This window comes from Schistocerca americana, chromosome 2 (genome assembly GCF_021461395.2).
Source record: "Schistocerca americana isolate TAMUIC-IGC-003095 chromosome 2, iqSchAmer2.1, whole genome shotgun sequence".
NCBI classification, from domain to species: Eukaryota; Metazoa; Arthropoda; class Insecta; order Orthoptera; family Acrididae; genus Schistocerca; species Schistocerca americana.
The window spans coordinates 1,058,790,294-1,058,808,979 of NC_060120.1; the positions used below are offsets into that span (position 1 = coordinate 1,058,790,294).

Consider the following 18,686-nt stretch of genomic DNA (forward strand, 5'->3'; position numbering starts at 1 on the left):
CGAATTGATCAAATATTTTGATGAGAATAACTTGATCACCTTCTGTGCAGCCCTGATATAGTACCAAGTGGCTACTATGTGTTCCTGCATTACTGGGTGTCTATGCCATGGTGATGACGAAGATTTCAAAATGACGGTGCTGCAATGGTTTTCTAATCAGGTGACAGATTTCTATGAGGATGGTATTCAAAAGTTGATCTTATGATATGATAAGTGTGTTAATACTGGTAGGAATTACATAGAAAAGTAGATTAAAGTACAGGATTTCATATAATAAAAAATTGCTAAGAGAAGTCTACTTGTTCTATTTTTATTTCAAAATGGTTCTGATTTAGAAAACATGCCTTGTAATTCCTGCCCACTAACTTTTATACATTACAACAACAGAAATTCTTCTATGGAATAGAAGAGATTTTCAGAGCACATAGGATGTGGGTGTTTGGGGTATCATAGTGATGAGGAGGGGAATGGATTCAGGGCAGAGTTTCTGAGAAGGACTTAAGGTTTTAAATAGTGGTTAGGGGTTAGTTGGACTTCTCGGATGGGATTTCTCTGGCAGGGTCTATGAGTGTAGAGGTCAGACTACTGGTATGTGCCTTCTGCCAGGTAGTCACTGCGATTCATAATGACTGGTGGAACCTTTGTCTGCAAGTTGGGCGATAAGGTCTGGATCTGTTTCAAGGCTGTTTATGTCTGTAATTTCTCCTGCTCAAATGTTGGTGTCCTTAGGAATGGACTGAGGATGGATGGTGAGGCCAAGTTGTAGATAGGAATTTCTGGAAGATGACCAGTGGTGGTTGTGGAGGAAGATCAGAGGATCACAGCTGGATGGTGGTATTAACTGGGAGAATCAGGGTTCAGTGTTGGAATGGGTCTGGTTTTGGTTGGAGGGATTCACAGCGAAGAAGTGTTTCCATTGCAGGAATTAGAAGAAGGAGAGCAGGTTTTTGACAAGTTGAACATGATTAAATTTGGGTGTAGGGCTGAAGATGAGGCCTTTGAATAGGACTGAAACTGATGTGGAGCTGAGATTTTTGTTGAAAAGGTTAACAACAATGTTCTGGGATTGTTTCTACTCTGGAGTTAATGGAGTTTTGGTAGGGAGTTTGTGGGAATGTGACAAGTTGAAAAGGTCAGCTAGGCAGGGTCTGTGTAGTCTGACGAGTTGAAGAGGAGGAACACTCTGGGTAGGCTAGGTATTAGATACTGGTGCCCCAAGGTGGCTGTAGGATGTCAGCAGGTTGGATGACTTATGAAAGTGGTGTTTGGAATTGTCTTGCGTTTGCTCGAGAGCAAGGGATTCAATTTCACAGATGTGATATATGTAGTAGGGGTTTCCCAGTAGCAATATCTTGCAGAGGGAGTGGAGGTGTTTCTGGAATGCCTGTGCTATGGAGATGTGTTTTTGCAGTATCCAGTTTGTGAGGAACAGGGACTTGTGGAATCTGGAAAAGTAAAGATCATTGTGCAGGGAGGGGTGGGATCCAGAGAAAGAAATTTTATGGTTAGGCATGTCTGCACTATTTTTATGTGTCTGTTTATGTTATCAAGCTCCCCTCACAACCACATAATGCCTTAATTTGCCCATTTCCTACATCATTTCCCATTTCCTCAATGCCATCTCTACCACAATGGACCACTGCTACCGCTTTCTGCACCATTTCAGAAAAGTATCCCATTTCCTGCCTATAACACAGTCCCACATCCTGTTCCTTAAATGCTGCCTATGTCATGGATTCCTTCCCAGTGGCCTTCCTCAGGATCCCGTCCTTCCTTTCACAGTGACCTTCACTTTTTCAGAGACCACCAATCCCAGTCCCTCACAAATCTAGTACTGCAAAAACACATCTCCGTGGTACAGGCATCTCAGAAACACTAATGCTCCCTCCACAATGTACTGTTACTGTGCAGTCCCTACTACATACATCATGCCTCTGAAATTAAATTCCTTGCTCTCCAGCACCTGAAAGAGCATTCCAGACACAACCTTCATAAGTTACCCAACTTGCTGACATCCCACTGCCACCTTGGAGTACCACTATCCAATCCCTAACTTAACCACAGTGTTACTCCTCGACAATCCCTCATAGCACCCAGACACTGCCTAGCTGACCTTAACTTGCCACATCCCCTAAAACTCACTACTAACATTCCACTAACTCCAGAGCCAAAACAATCCTCGAAACTGTTGTTAACCTTTCCATCAAAATCCTTAGCCCTCCACAAGCCCCCTATCCAAAGGTTTCACCTTCAACTCTCCATCCAAATATAGCCATGTTGGACTTGTCAAAGATGTACTGTCCTCCTGATTCCTTGAATGAAAACACTTCTTTGCCACGAATCCCTCCAACTAAAGCCACCTAATCTGAAAACTGAACCATGCCTCTTCCAGTTCATACCATCATCCACCCATAATCCTATGCTGCTCCCATTTTATCACACCCTGGCCATCTTCTAGAAATTCCTTACCTCCAACATAGCCTCACCATCCTTCCCCGCATCCCTTCCTAGAAACATCAAACTTTCAGCAGGGGAAAGGACAGCCATAGACAGCCTCAAAACTAATCCTGACCTGAACATCCTACGTGCAGACAATGGTTCCACCAGAGTCATTATGAATCACATTGACTACTTGGCAGAAAGCATCTGGCAATAGTCTGAGTCCACCACCCGTAACTTCTGCCAACATGATCCCATCCCGGATGTTCAACTTAACCTCCAATCCCTGCATAAAGTGCTAGGACCTTCCCAGAATGTCTGCCCTGAATTACTTTCCATTTTAACACTGATAACACCCCGAACACTGACGTTTTTCTCATTATTCCCAACATCCATAAACCAACTAGTCTGGACACTCATTTTAGCTGGTTATAGTGCTTACACTGAAAGAATTTTTGCCCTCACTGACCAACACTTTCAACCAAATGCCCAAAATCTAGCCTCCCAAATCATAGTTACCAACCACTTCCTTCACCAATTCTCCGCCATCCCCATCCTCTTAGCTCCTGGATTCGTAATTGTTGCTGTTGACTTCACTTCCCTATACCCAACATACCTCATTCCTATGGCCTTATCCTTCAGACTCTAAACCCACAAGCTCATTTCTCAGACACCTTATTAAGTTTATGCTAACACCCAACTACTTCTCCTTGTAAGGGAAGATATACAAATAAATAAGATGTCCAGCTAAGGACACCTGAATGGTGCCCTACTATGCTGATTTGTTAATAGGACATCTAGCCTCCCAAAACTCCAAGCGCTTCATCTGGTTCTGGTTCATTCATTATATCTTCATGATCTGGACTCAGTTCCAAGACACCCTATCCTCATTCCTTCACAACCTCAAGACCTTCTCTTCCATCTTCTTCACTGGTGTTCCTCAACCGATAGTGCCATCTTTCAGGACATGGACCTCATCCTCTCTAATGGCTCATATCTGTTCTACACACATTAAACCAACCAACCACTACCAGTACCTTCTGCACCAAAAAATTCCTCCCATACAGCCTGGCCAACTGTGGATGGTGTATCTGCAGTGATAAGAACTTCCTTGCCCAGTATGCTGAGGGTCTCACAAAGGTCTTCAAAGACAGGTGCTATCCCCCAGACCTAGTCCATAAACAGATTTCCTGTGCCACGGCTCCCACACACCCAATCCTCCCTCTATTCCCAAGGACCAGGTACAAAGGAGCACTCCCTTTGTCCCCCAATACCTGCCAGACTGGAACAGTTGAACCACATCCTTCATCAGGATTCTGATTATCTATCATCATACCCTGATATAAGGGACATCCCATCCAAGATCGTTCACTCCACATCCTTCATCAGGATTCTGATTATCTATCATCATACCCTGATATAAGGGACATCCCATCCAAGATCGTTCACTCCCCTCCCCTCCCCATAAAATGGTGGTCCATCACCCACCCAACCTCCATAACATCCTACTCCATTCCTATGCCACTCCCAATACCAACCTCTAGCCACAGGGATCATGTCACTGTGAAATACCCAAATGCAAGACATACCCAAATGCAAGACCTGCCCAATCAACCCACCCCGCACTTCATATTCCAATCCTGTCACAGGATTATTCTAGCCCATCAGAGGCCAAAACACCTGTGAAAGCCAGTACGTCATATACCAGCTCTGCTGAAATCATTGGACAGCATTTTATACCAGTATGAAAGGATGAATGGCCATTGCCATACTCTGGTCCAGAGCCAAGTGGACCACCCTGTGTCACAACATGCAGCTGGAATAACATGCTTGTTTCAGTAGCTGCTTGACAACCCAAGCCATCTGGGTCCTTCCCTCCACCATCATGTTTTCTGAACTACTCATATGAGAGTTATCCTTACAATACATTCTCAACTCCTGAAATTGTTGTAGCCTCAACCTTCAGTAACCTGCTGTCCCTATACCCTCCATCAAACATTTTTCGCCCTTCTGTCCTGTTATCTCCTCCCAGCCCACATTCACTCACTCTCATTGTATGCTACTCTTCTGCCAACACATCCTATGCTCCTCTCCTAATCCACTAGATAGCACTAATGTGTGTGTGATGTGTTTCTGCTTGTGAGAATATGTGTGTGTTTTCTTTTATGAAGAAGGATTTGGCCAAGAGCTCAATGTGTAGTAGCCTTTTTGTTGAGCCTGCCTGCAACTCAACATGTTACCTTTATGGCAAGTAGCAATCTGCCATATTCATAATATTATTGATACTCCAAGTTGGACCTTCCACTGCTTGATTTTCTTGAAAATTACTTGCACCAGAATATTATTCCACATTACATTATTGAATGGAAATACGCAAAATACATCAACTTACTGGTTTGTCTCTTGCTAAGATTTGCAGTGACTCAGTGCAAATGTGGCTGAAATAAGTTGTTTTAGGATTTCCAAAATATGTTTGTTTCCAGTTTAATTCCTCTTCAATATGAGCACCTAAGAATTTTGAAGCTTCCACCCTATTTATTACTTCCTCACCATGTGCTATACTTATCATTGTTACGGTACAAGATGTGCAGAACTGAATATGTTGTGTCCTTTTAAAATTGAGGATGAAACCATTCAAAGAAAACCAGTCAATTATACTTTTACCATTTCTTCAGTTGCTGTACGTATGCTTGGATTGATTGCAATACTAATGTCATAAGCAAAAAGAACTGCTTCTGCTTGTTATATATTAGACAAAATATCAGTTACATATATGGGGAACAACAGTGGACCCAAGATTGAGCCATGGGGAACTCCGTACGTGATTTCTCGCCAGTCTAAAGAATCTCCCCTGATTACATTGGTTAAATTATTGTGCACAAATTTCTGCATGCTTTTCATTAGGTATGACATTATCCATTGGTTGGCTATACCATCAATCCTATAAAACTTCACTTTATCTAATGCCTTAGATAGGTCACAGAAAATACCAGCTGGCACTATTTTCTTATTTCATGCTTGTAAGATTTGATGAGTGGACATGTAAATGGCAATTGCAGTAGAGCAACTCTTCTAAAATCCTAGCTGTTATTTGCTGTGGATTTGCTCAGATGAGGTACTATTCTAAATGCCTCAGCTTCTCAAAAATTGCGGAAAATAATGTCAGTAGTGAAACACATAAGTAGTTATTGACTGACATCTCTCGTGTCAACTTTTTTAATGGGGATTTAACAATGGCATATTTTAGCCTCTCTAGAAAAATGCCTTGAGTTAGTGATGCATTACATACGTCAGGTGATACAGGGCTTACTGTATGGGAAAAAATGTATAGTACCCTATTGGAAACACCATCAAATTGAGATGAGATTTTATTTTTGAGAGAATACATATTTATTTTAATTTCATAAGGAGAATTTTGTGATACATTCATTTGACTGAATTTTGTAAGAGTTGCTTTTTCAACACAGTGCTGTGATTGTTCTTGTGAACTGTTTCTCTCCACAATTTCTACTGTGTTATATATATACACACAAATATCAAGCTTTCGCAACCCACAATTGCTTCATCAGGAAAGAGGGAAGGGGAGGGAAAGACGAAAGGATGTGGGTTTTAAGGGAGAGGGTAAGGAGTCATTCCAATCCCAGGAGCGGAAAGACTTACCTTGGAGGGAAAAAGGGACAGGTATACACTCGCACACACACACATATCCATCTGCACATATAGAGACACAAGCAGACATATGTAAAGGCAAAGAGTTTGGGCAGAGATGTCAGTCAATGTGGAAGTACAGAGGCAAAGATGTTATTGAATGACAGGTGAGGTATGAGCGGCAGCAACTTGAAATTAGCGGAGGTTGAGGCTTGGTGGGTAACGGGAAGAGAGGATATATTGAAGGGCAAGTTCCCATCTCCGGAGTTCTGATAGGTTGGTGTCAGTGGGAAGTATCCAGATAACCCGGACAGTGTAACACTGTGCCAAGATGTGCTGGCCGTGCACCAAGGCATGCTTAGCCACAGCGTGATCCTCATTACCAACAAACACTATCTGTCTGTGTCCATTCATGCGAATGGACAGTTTGTTGCTGGTCATTCCCACATAGAAAGCTTCACAGTGTAGGCAGGTCAGTTGGTAAATCATGTGGGTGCTTTCACACATGGCTCTGCCTTTGATCGTGTACACCTTCCGGGTTACAGGACTGGAGTAGGTGGTGGTGGGAGGGTGCATGGGACAGGTTTTACACTGGGGCAGTTACAAGGGTAGGAGCCAGAGGGTAGGTAGGGAAGGTGGTTTGGGGATTTCATGGGGATGAACCAAGAGGTTATGAAGGTTAGGTGGACGGTGGAAAGACACTCTTGGTGGAGTGGGGAGGATTTCATAAAGGATGGATCTCATTTCAGGGCACGATTTGAGAAAGTCGTATCCCTGCTGGAGAGCCACATTCAAAGTCTGGTCCAGTCCCAGTTTGTCTATTGAAAACTCAACACTTCTGTTTTTCAGTGAGTGGTCTCCTTTAATCCAAAACTATTTACTTTCTTGATAAATATGAATTTTTGCAGCCAAGATAATGTATTGAAATATTTTTATTTCCTCAATAACTTATTTCAAACATGTCTGGCTGGATCCTCTGGAAATTCTGTGGAATTGCACAATCATAACAAGAGGAAACTCCATTTATAAAACATAGGCACCACATTGGCTTTTCAGATACACAAAGAGAGTACATAGCACTGATAACGTGCCCCAGAGTGACGCAGCTAAAACAGCTCCACAAATGAACTTGCAGCCACTCTGCTGCATACTGTTTATGCTATTTATTTTTTACTCTGTTTTCTATATTTGATAAGCCAATCTGGCACTGTGTTATATAAATAGAGTATGCTCTTGCTGTGGTTGTATGGTTCATGCACAATAATATTATTTCCAGAAGCTCCAAAGATGATAGCTAGATTTTTCCAAGCCAGTCGTCAACGAAATTAAAATATTTCAACAAGCAATCTTGGCTGCAAAAAGTCTTATTTATAAATAAAGATCTGATCACACATAGTAACATGTGCAACTTACATATTTACTTTCTACCAGAACTTTCCTGTAATATTTATAAATAAACATATAATATTTTACACAAATAAGTTTGGTAACCTATAGACAATAAACAGATAATGAATGAATCAAGCACTTAGAACAAATACTAAAATCTTCCACTCAATAATACATTGTATTTCACAAATCCCAACATGAGGGAAAGCCTTCAGGCAGGCGGAATGAGTCAACTGATATATTTACAGTGAGAAGTATCCAACGTCGATGCTTCTCTAAAGTGAACAAACACCTAATCATAAATAATGCTAATTTAAAGACACTGATAGTTTTCAGTATTCCAGATAAATGGATTAGGTTCTGACTTACAAACTAACAATTCTGCAACAATGCAGGGCAGTGTTCAAACAACAAATTTAAAACTCATATCATCATCACAATCAATGTCATTAAAATAATTAAGGCATCCTCTTTGCTAAATGGAACTTCAGTCAGTGTAATATATTTCCTTTATTTTACTTATATTTCAAGCTGAGAATGAAAGAGGCTGGACTATTTTTAAGAAGAAATTCTATATTTTTTCACAGCATCTGCACACAATCAATACACAGATCAAAAAAAGTTTTGCATCACCTCGGTTCCCCAAGAGTTCCAGAACCTGTACTGAAAATTGGAACAGAGATCAACATAAACATAATTTCCGCCCTTTTTATTGCTCATGAAAACCACACATTGCATGTTGTCCCACCACAGATTGCTGTACACACCAGTACCTCTAATACCCGGTAGCACATCCTCCTGCATTGATGCATGCCTGTATTCATTGTGGCATGCTATCCACAAGTTCGTCAAGTCACTGTTGGTCCAGATTGTCCCTCTCCTCAATGGTAATTCGATTTAGATCCCTCAGAGTTGTTGATGGGTCACATCGTCCATAAATAGCTCTTTTCAATCTATCTCAGGCATGTTCGATAGGGTTCATGTCTGGAGAACATGCTGACCACTCTAGTCGAGTGATGTAGTTATCCTGAAGGAAGTCTTTCTTAAGATGTATATGATGGGGGTGCGAATTGTCATCCATGAAGACGAATGCCTGACCAATATGCCACCGACATGGTTGCACTATCGGTCGGAGTATGGCATTCACGTATCTTACAGCTGTTATGGCGCCTTCCATGACCACCAGAGAGATACGTCAACCGCACATGATGCCACCCCAAAACAGCAGGGAACCTCCACCTTGCTGCTCTCGCTGGACAGTGTGTCTAAGGCATTCACCCCGACCGGGTTGCCTCCAAACACGTCTCCAATGATTGTCTGGTTGAAGGCATACGAGACACTTATCGGAGAAGAGAATGTGATGCCAATCCTGAGTGGTCCATTTGGCACATTGTTGAGCCCATCTGTACCATACCGCATGGTGTCATGGTTGCAAAAATGTACCTCGCTATAGATGTCGGTAGTGAAGTTGTGCATCATGCAGCCTATTTCGCATAGTTTGAGTCATAACATGACATCCTGTGGCTGCACAAAAAGCATTATTCAACATGGTGGCATTGCTGTCAGAGTTCCTCTGAGCCTTAATCCATAGGTAGCGGTCATCCACTGCCGTAGTAGCCCTTGGGCGACCTGAGCGAGGCATGTCCTCAACCATTCTTGTCTCTCTGTATCTCCTCCATGTCTGAACAACTTTGCTTTGGTTCACTCCGAGATGCCTGGACACTTCCCTTGTTGAGAGCCTTTCCTGGCACAAAGCAACATTGCAGACATGATCAAACCGAGGTATTGACCGTCTAGGCACGGCTGAACTACAGACAATACGAGCCGTGTACTTCCTTCCTGCTGGAATGACTGGAACTGATCGGCTGTTGAACCGCCTCCATCAAATAGGTGCTGCCCATGCATGATTGTTTACATCTTTGGGTGGGATTAGCGACATTTGTGAACAGTCAAAGGGGCTGTGTCTGTGATGCAATATATGCAGTCAATGTCTATGTTCAGTTTTGGGAACCGCGGTGATGCAAAACTTTTTTTGATGTGTGTACAATTCTTACAAAAATAGACTAATTTTATGCTTCCAGCTCAAACCAGTACCTACATGAATTTGTTGGTCTCTTTCTCTCTCTTCTTCTAGGCAAAATGTTGAATTACAGTTGCTCACTGTGCTGAATAAATACGATAAAGATATGGGACAGCTACAGGCTACACTTGAAGAGATTATTGAAGGTTTCAACAAAGAGAAGCAACAGATGAGAGAGTTACAGGTAATATTACTTTTCTGTTGTTTGTGGCTGTTGCACAGTATTTAATAACAGTCTTTATTTAGTCATGAAAATGTCACATTTTTTAATATAATGTTGGAATGTCCAGGATGGAACAATGATAATATTATGAAATAGACAGACTGCTAATCAAAATATAGTGCGGAAGTTGAGTCGCAGATAACTGCAACAAAAAGATTGTCAAACAGAAACTTTCAGCTGAAAAGGCCCAAGGCTATCAGTGTAGTAAGGTTGTTTCTCAGAAGGAAATTCCTGTGCTCTCTGCTTTGGTGCTCACTGCACATACCTCCTTTGTTTGCTACTTTGTTACTGATGTGAGTTATGTGAGTGACAGAGTGGTCAGAAGAGAATGTAATATTGCTAATAGAAGAATATAGTTATTATAGGTGCTTGTGATATCCAGGTGATCAACAGCACAAATTTCCAAACAAAATGAAATATGGTTGGTACAAAATTGCCAAATCTCTCAATGGCCCATCTGAGGATGCAAGAAAGATGACATTCAAGGTAGCTGTAATTACATCACTCATGTTTTTTTTAGATTAAAATATGGTTTAAAAACTCTTGCCATACCATTATAAATGGCTTTTGAAATGTAGCACTACAGAAGAATACTGAAGATTAGATTGGGGAGACAAGAAATTTGTGGCATGTAACGTTACTTGACTAAAAGAAGGAATCAGTTAATATGACACAGTCTGAGATATCAAGGGATCACAGATTTAATATTTGAGGTAAGAGTGGGGTGGGGAGGGGGGGAGGGGTAAAATCATAGAGAGAAACCAGAAGACGTTTACAATAAGCTGATTCAGAAGGATGTAGGTTGCAGTAGTTACTCAGAGGTGAAGAGGTTTGCACAGTGTTGTGACAGTGCCATGACATTCAAAAGTGCCGCTACGTTAGTACGCGAACACGGCGATAGAGGTGCTCCGCAGCTCGGCCGAGCACGGGAGCGCCACCTGGCTATGAACGGCGCCGGCCGCATGTCACGGGACGGCAGTCGAATGACAGATACGGAGTTAGTAACATGTAACCCGCTAGTGTTTCTACTTTTGTATATCCACGCAATTTATTAGTGATTAAAGGTTATAACAATTTTTGGCGACAAGGTCGGATATTTTTTTTCCTGCGTTGTGGAATTGTGTGTTCGTGTCGGGGCAGACATGGAACAGCTTATGCAAGCGCTTATTGAACAACAAACAGAGCTGACGGCTGCTATTCAGGCGTTGTCGACGTCGCTTACTCATCGTCTGTCTTCCTCTTCCCCGCCTCCGTTCCCTCCTTATGACGAGGCCGCTGAAGACTGGGAGGATTATGAGAAGCGTTTGCGGCAACACTTCTTGGCTTTCGGCGTTGTCGATGCTCCTATGTGTAAGTCGTTATTTCTATCTTGGATTTCCCCACGGATCTATCAGCTGCTATCTCAGTTAGCCCCTCTGCGGGAACCTGCCTCTCTGTCCTTCCAAGAAATGTGTGACTTATTGTCTAACTATTACCGAAAAAACACCCATGTCGTTGCCGCCCGTGTGGCGTTCTACCGGTGTCGTAAACAGCCCCATCAATCTTACCGGGCTTGGGCGGCAGAACTACACGGTATGAGTCGGACATGTCAGTTTGTCACGGACACTCATCATGAGTCTTACGCTGATTCAGTGGTTAGGGACGCTATTTTACGGCTTGCTCCTGATAAAGAAGTTCGGCAACGTGCCTTACAATTGCCAAACCCGTCGTTGTCGGAAGTTCTCAGCATCGCTCAATCGTTTGAAGTGTCTCACGCTGCTGGTGCGCAAATCGACGCGTGTGTGATGTAGGCGCTGTACAACCCACTTTCGACGCAGACAATTTGCCTGTTTCACAGGGAAACGACGATGTGGCGGCGGTGCACTCGCGTCAACAACGTTGCGTTGGGCCGCCACGCTCGCAGCGAAAACAGCAACCACAGAAGCAGGTTCGTTCCGCCCTTCCTTCTTGTCCACGTTGTTTCGTACAGCATGACAGAGCCGCGTGTCCAAAATGTTGGGCCACGTGTAATTCATGTAGGAAAAAAGGCCACATTGCTTCTGTGTGTCAGTCCCCTAAAGTTCCTGTCGACGAGGACGAGGCATCGGACATGGATGTTAACTGTGTGCTTTCTCAAACGAATAAGTTGTTTGTTACTGTTCGTGTTCTGGATAAAGATCCTTTCCAGTTGTTCGGGTTTTCCATTGATGATGATGTGCACCTCATATCTGAGGACATTCCGTATCAACAGCTGGATGGCTTGTGTTCTGAATTCTCGTCCATGTTCTCTGCTGGTCTGGGTCGTGCCAAGGCTTTTGAAGCCCACATTACTCTTAAACCTACGGCTCGCCCTAAGTTTTTCCGGGCACGCCCTATTCCTATGGCGTTGCGTGCGCCTGTCTCAGCTGAGATAGACAGGTTAACAGCTTCGAGGATTCTCCTTCCTGTTACCTCCAGCGAATGGGCATCACCCATCGTGGTGGTTTCTAAACCAAACGGGAGTCTGCGATTGTGTGGTGATTTTAAAGCCACTGTCAACGCTCAAAGCCTCATTGACACTTATCCTCTTCCCCGTCCTGAGGAGTTATTTACCAAGCTCGCTGGGGGCCAGTTCTTTTCCAAACTTGACTTATCGGAGGCGTACCATCAGTTGCCGTTGGATGCATCTTCCAAGGAATTTCTCGTCATCAACACTCCTTGTGGGTTGTATCAGTACCAGCGGTTACCATTTGGCGTCGCTAGCGCTCCGGCCATTTTTCAGCGGTTTTTGGAACAGCTCACGGCTTCCGTTCCCAGCTGCATCAACTACCTGGATGACATTGTTGTCACGGGGGCCTCCACTGAGGAGCACCTTCGCAATTTGCGTTCACTGTTTCGGGTTCTGCATTCAGCAGGGTTGAAGTGCAATCTGGACAAGTCTCAGTTCTTCCAACCCTCCGTTGTGTATCTTGGTTTCCACTTGTCCCGTGAGGGTATACGTCCTCTACGACAGCACATTGCGGCCATTGCCGCTCTACCCCGGCCGTCTACGGTCAAAGAACTTCAGGCGTTTCTAGGCAAGGTTGCTTATTATCACAAATTCATTCCCTCCGCGGCGGCGGTGGCTCATCCTCTGCATCAGCTGTTACGCAAAAACGTTCCTTTCTGTTGGTCCGCCGAGTGTGAGCAGGCTTTTGTCCGCCTGAAGGCTCATTTGCAGTCGGCGCCTTGTCTTGCCACATTCCGTCCGGGTCAGCACTTGGTTCTGGCGACTGACACGTCACAGTATGGCCTAGGGGCTGTTCTCGCCCATCGGTATGAGGATGGGTCGGAACGACCCATCGCCTACGCTTCCAAGACCCTCAACGATGCCCAACGGCGTTACTCTCAAATAGAAAAGGAGGCGCTCGCTATCATTTATGCTCTGAAAAAGTTCAGCGTTTTTTTGTATGGTTCTAAGTTTCACCTCATCACCGACCACAAGCCGCTGGTCTCTCTGTTCAGCCCCTCGGCGTCACTTCCGGATAAGGCAGCTCACCGCCTGCAACGTTGGGCCTTATACTTGTCTCGTTTTCACTATGAGATTCACTATCGCCCCACGGCCCAGCACGCCAACGCTGACGCGTTGTCGCGTTTGCCGATGGGCCCCGACCCGGTTTTCGATCGAGATGAACTCCTCTGTTTCCACATTGATGAGGAAGAATGTCATGCGGTCGAGGGTTTTCCACTTACAGGTTCGCAGGTCGCGTCGGCTACTGCGCGGGACCCGGTCCTGCGTCAGGTGATCGGTTTTGTTCAGCGGGGTTGGCCGGACAGGACCAAGGGCCGGGCGTCGGATCCCCTTCGCAACTACCATGCCTTGCGCCTTCGTCTGTCTGTTTGTGAGGGTGTTGTTCTTCTGGCCACGGATGGCACATCTCCATGGGTTGTGGTGCCCGCCTCTCTTCGCAAAGATGTTCTCAAACTCTTGCATGAGGGCCATTGGGGGATTTCTCGGACTAAGTCCCTGGCCCGCAGGCACTTTTATTGGCCCGGTATTGATTCGGACATTGCCCACATGGTCGCTGCGTGTGATCAGTGTGTTCAACAACTGGCTGCGCCTCGTACTCTGCCCTCTCCGTGGCCTGATCCGGCGCAGCCGTGGGAACGGGTGCACGCTGACTTTGCCGGCTCCTTCCTCGGCACTTATTGGCTACTGTTGATTGACACCTTCTCGAAGTTTCCGTTTGTTGTTCGATGTCCGTTGCCCACCACTGCGGCGACGACGCTGGCTTTGTCCAAAATCTTTGCGCTAGAAGGTCTTCCATCCACGACTGTCACAGACAATGGCCCTCAGTTCTCTTCGCAGGCCTTCCGTGATTTTTGTACTGGACAAGGGATTCATCATGTTACAGCACCGCCCTTCCATCCGCAATCGAATGGGGAGGTCGAGCGCCTTGTCCGCACTTTCAAAAGCCAAATGAAAAAATTCCTTAGTGATTTTTCCACAGATGACGCTCTGTTGCAATTTCTGAGTTCTTATCGCTTCACGCCTCTGGGTGATCGCAGCCCTGCTGAACTCTTGCATGGCCGCCAACCGCGCACCCTACTGCACCTGCTTCACCCTGTCAGGCCTTGTACTGTGTCCCCTAGTGCGGGAAAATACCCGGTGGGCGCCGACGTGTGGGCACGGGGTTATGGATCTCGCCCTAAATGGATTCCAGGGGTGGTCCAGGCTCTTCGCGGCCGCCGGCTTTGTGAAATACGTACGGACGATGGCATGGTTGTTCGCCATTACGACCAGATGCGCCCACGAGTGGTGGCCACTCCGGTACCACCGCCCCTTCTTTCGTCTCCACCAGCCCGAGAAGCCAGTCCTGTCGTTGCTGCCGATCTTCCGAGTGTGTTGCTGCTGCCGCCGTCGCTACCGCTTCCGAGTACGCCGGAACCGGCCCCAGTCGCGACGCCGCCTCCTCCGGGACCCATCTCGCTGGGGCACACTCCCAGGTCCACGACACCTATGGATGCTGCTCCGGAGTTTTCACCCATCATCTCGTCCAGGAGGCACGTTCCACGCGCAAGCTTCCGTCCTGGACATTTTCGACCATACTCTCGTGTTTCTCCGCGGGATCTTCTCGGGACCTCCCAAGAGGCCATGGATGTCTCCGCACTGTCCATGTCTCCACGGAAGTGAGTGTTTTTTTTTTCAAGGGGGGAAAAGTGTTGTGACAGTGCCACGACATTCAAAAGTGCCGCTACGTTAGTACGCGAACACGGCGATAGAGGCGCTCCGCAGCTCGGCCGAGCGCGGGAGCGCCACCTGGCTATGAACGGCGCCGGCCGCATGTCACGGCACGGCAGTCGAATGACAGATACGGAGTTAGTAACATGTAACCCGCTAGTGTTTCTACTTTTGTATATCCACGCAATTCTTTAGTGATTAAAGGTTATAACACACAGGATAGAGTAGCATGGAGATCTGCAACAAACCAGTCTTCAAACTGAAGACCGCAACAACACTGTTATAAATCTATCTGAAACCTTCCAGTCTCTCCAAGTCTCTTGTATGCATACAACTTTCTTTCATAATCCTTAATAATAATAATAATAATAATAACTGGAATAATTAAAAAGTGCTCTGTGCAAAATTCTATCAGACAGCTTCTTTCATTCCTCTCCCCCCTGTCCATGTTCTCCTACTAGTTTTCTTTCTCTACTTTTACCTACTATCAATGCCCATTCTCACATTACAATTAAATTTTCATCTCCCTTCATTATATGAATAATTTGTATTATTTGGTTATATATTTCTTCACTCTATTAATCATCTTCATAGCTAGTAGGCATGTACACTGCTACTGCTACGGTGGGTCTTAGCTTTGTGTCTGTCTTGGATTGGATAATACTAAGAATGATAATTCTAAGAATAGTATGTTGTTGTTGTTGTGGTCTTCAGTCCTGAGACTGGTTTGATGCAGCTCTCCATGCTACTCTATCCTGTGCAAGCTTCTTCATCTCCCAGTACCTACTGCAACCTACATCCTTCTGAATCTGCTTAGTGTATTCATCTCTTGGTCTCCCTCCACAATTTTTACCCTCCACGCTGCCCTCCAGTACTAAATTGGTGATCCCTGGATGCCTCAGAACATTCCTACCAACCAATCCCTTCTTCTAGTCAAGTTGTGCCATAAACTCCTCTTCTCCCCAATCCTATTCAATACCTCCTCATTAGTTATGTGATCTACCCATCTAATCTTCAGCATTCTTCTGTAGCAAGAGTGGTATAAAGGTACTAATTTGTTCTGGGGTTTTTTTAAGTTGTCTCTGCAGGATGTTATGTAAGAAGCACCAGGCATAAGTCTTGCTAGCAAGCAACAGGAGAGGGGGGCTGCACCAGAGCAACCTTAGGGTTGATTGCCAGAACAACACATCACTCAAAAATGGTATAAAGACACTAATTTGTTCTGGAGTGATGTTTTGTTCTGGCCATCAAGCCTAAGGTTGCTCTGACGCAGCTCCCTGCTCCTGTTCTTGCTAGCAAGACTTATGCCTTGTGCTTCTTGAAAAACGTGGTATTTTGACAGCTGATTCACAGTAAATATCCATTTACTAATGTCCTTTGTTGTTATCAGTATTTCTGTTTAAAAAAATGGGAAAACATGAATATAATACTAGGTTCAAAAACAAACTCCATAAAAAATCCAGGGACTTAAAACAAATCATATATAAGGGCAATCAGGTATTTAGCAATTTGCTGGAGCATATTAATTGTCTTGGGGAATACGGCAGCTTTTAAGATGGAATTAAATAACTTTCCATTGTGCAATTCTTCCAATTGCTTTGAAGGGTGGCTTAAACCCTTGAAGTTATTGTTTTACATTGTTTTATAGTTCAAACTAGTACCTTAATACAATAATATTTCATAATGGATAAATCACTACATTGTATTACAGTCGAACAAAATGTACATCCTTGACCTTTAGATACACCAAGAGACCATTGTCTCAGGATCCATGGAGTGTGACAGAGCAATGTATTAAACTACTTTCTTTGTACTGTATCCCCAGAGTATCAGTAACAATCGTGTTCAGTTCCTGTTGCAGCACTGTACTAAGTGCTCTCCCATTTTTAAATCACTTCAGTTATATTCAGATTTTTTTGTCACATACATGCTAATCCATAGTGTCAGGGATTTTTGTCCCATATATATCTTCTTTATGGCTATCCTAGTAACTTCATTTATACATAAAGGAAGCCTCAATTTTAAAAGCCTGAAATTAATTCATGTGCCTCTGTCAGTCCACTCATGCTCATTATTTCATTTAATGACATTACAGTTTGGAAGGTATTTTTGAAACTAGCATGTTCGCACATGTGCGTGCACACACACCGCACACCCACCCACCCACCCACACACACACACACACACACACACACACACACACACACAGAGAGAGAGAGAGAGAGAGAGAGAGAGAGAGAGAGAGAGAGAGAGAGAGAGAGAGAGAAAGAGCAAAATTTCCCTAGCTGAGGAAGGGCATTGTTCAAAAGCATAGCAACTGACACAGAATGGCAGCAAATATTAACAATATGATTTCAGTCTTGATGATGTGTCACTGATCCCTTAACTGTATTGTAAGTGCTTACCTTGCTTGCTTGCAACACAGCAAACATGTGGTGCTTGATAAAGAAGCACTAACGGTTGGTGGCTGGCCCTCTACCATTTGATTATCTGAAACATCAGCCACAAAGTTTTTTTGATCAAAGCACGTGCTCACTATTCTCAAATTAATAATGATAAATACTTTGTAGACTTGTCTTGTCCATTTGGATTACATACATTCAATATGCTAACAATTACTTTTCAGGAGCTGTTTAACATCCAGGAAATGGAGTACACGAGGTTAATGACTGAAAAAGCTGAAGATGAACAACGCGAACTGGACCATAAAATATACATTTTCATTACAAACAGATGTGCACGCAGAATTCAGCATGCCTGGAGAGAATACAAACAAAGAAAGCTTTCAAAGCGTAAAGGGAGAAAGAAGAAGAAAAAATAAAATGGTTATTTTTCACATTTTCTGTACAAAAAAACAATATAAAGATACATAGATAGATAGATAGATAGATAGTAGTAGTAGTAGTAGTAGTAGTTAATTCACTCAGTGACAGTGTACACTGTATGGATTTCATCAAAGAACATAGTATAACAAAAATAAGATAAGGGTGTACAGTTTCCTACATAATACAGTGGTTCATTGTATCCATGACAATATTTTTGGGTAATACAACTTTGATTTCTGTAATAATATAAAAGTATGAGAAGGATCTTTTACATGAAATACATTACAGGTAAATAATTGATTTAACACTTTTGTTCATGGCGTTTTACATGAAATACATTATAAGTAAATAATCGATTTAATGCTTTTGTTCAGAAAAATTAACATTGAGGCTGTGGAAAGCATTTGATTTATGTTACTATTATTATATAGTAAATGAATGTAGTTACTTGCTATAAGGTTACTGCAAAATATTGCTCCATTGAATGTAGACAATGTTTTTATTTCTCTTAGCTGAGTTGGAAGTTTGTTGTACAAAATCTGAATGTTGGTTTATTTTTGTGTTAAAGCCTTGTTTACTCTTTTTATGTGGATGTCATTGCACATTCTTTATTGTAGGAATGAAGATCTGAGTTGGTTTTATAATTATCAATGTGCATTTTTATATTAACAACACTTTTTTATGTAGAGGCATGGTTTGGGTAGAATATTTAGGTATTGAAATAACTGTTTGGAAGGTTTTAGCCTTGTACTGTTTGGTATTATTCTGACAGCTTGTTTTTGTAAGGTGAAGATGGTTTTCATGTTTGCCTTATTATGACTCCAGAGGGTTAGGCCATAGGTGATAGCAGAATGGATGTAAGCAATGTAGACAGTTGTGCTACACTCTGCTACACACAGTACT

At 43.6% G+C, this 18,686-nt stretch overlaps 1 protein-coding gene across 1 annotated transcript in view; it reads left to right on the top strand.

The window, feature by feature from the left end:
- Positions 1 to 17,808, top strand: part of LOC124596343 (putative leucine-rich repeat-containing protein DDB_G0290503) — a 97,214-nt gene extending 79,406 nt beyond the window's left edge. The window contains exons 4-5 of the mRNA XM_047135446.1: positions 9,611 to 9,740; positions 17,585 to 17,808. Of these exons, the coding sequence (XP_046991402.1) occupies positions 9,611 to 9,740; positions 17,585 to 17,779 (325 nt within the window). The 3' untranslated portion in view covers positions 17,780 to 17,808. The remainder of the gene's footprint in view (positions 1 to 9,610; positions 9,741 to 17,584) is intronic.
- The last annotated feature ends 878 nt before the right edge of the window (positions 17,809 to 18,686 follow it).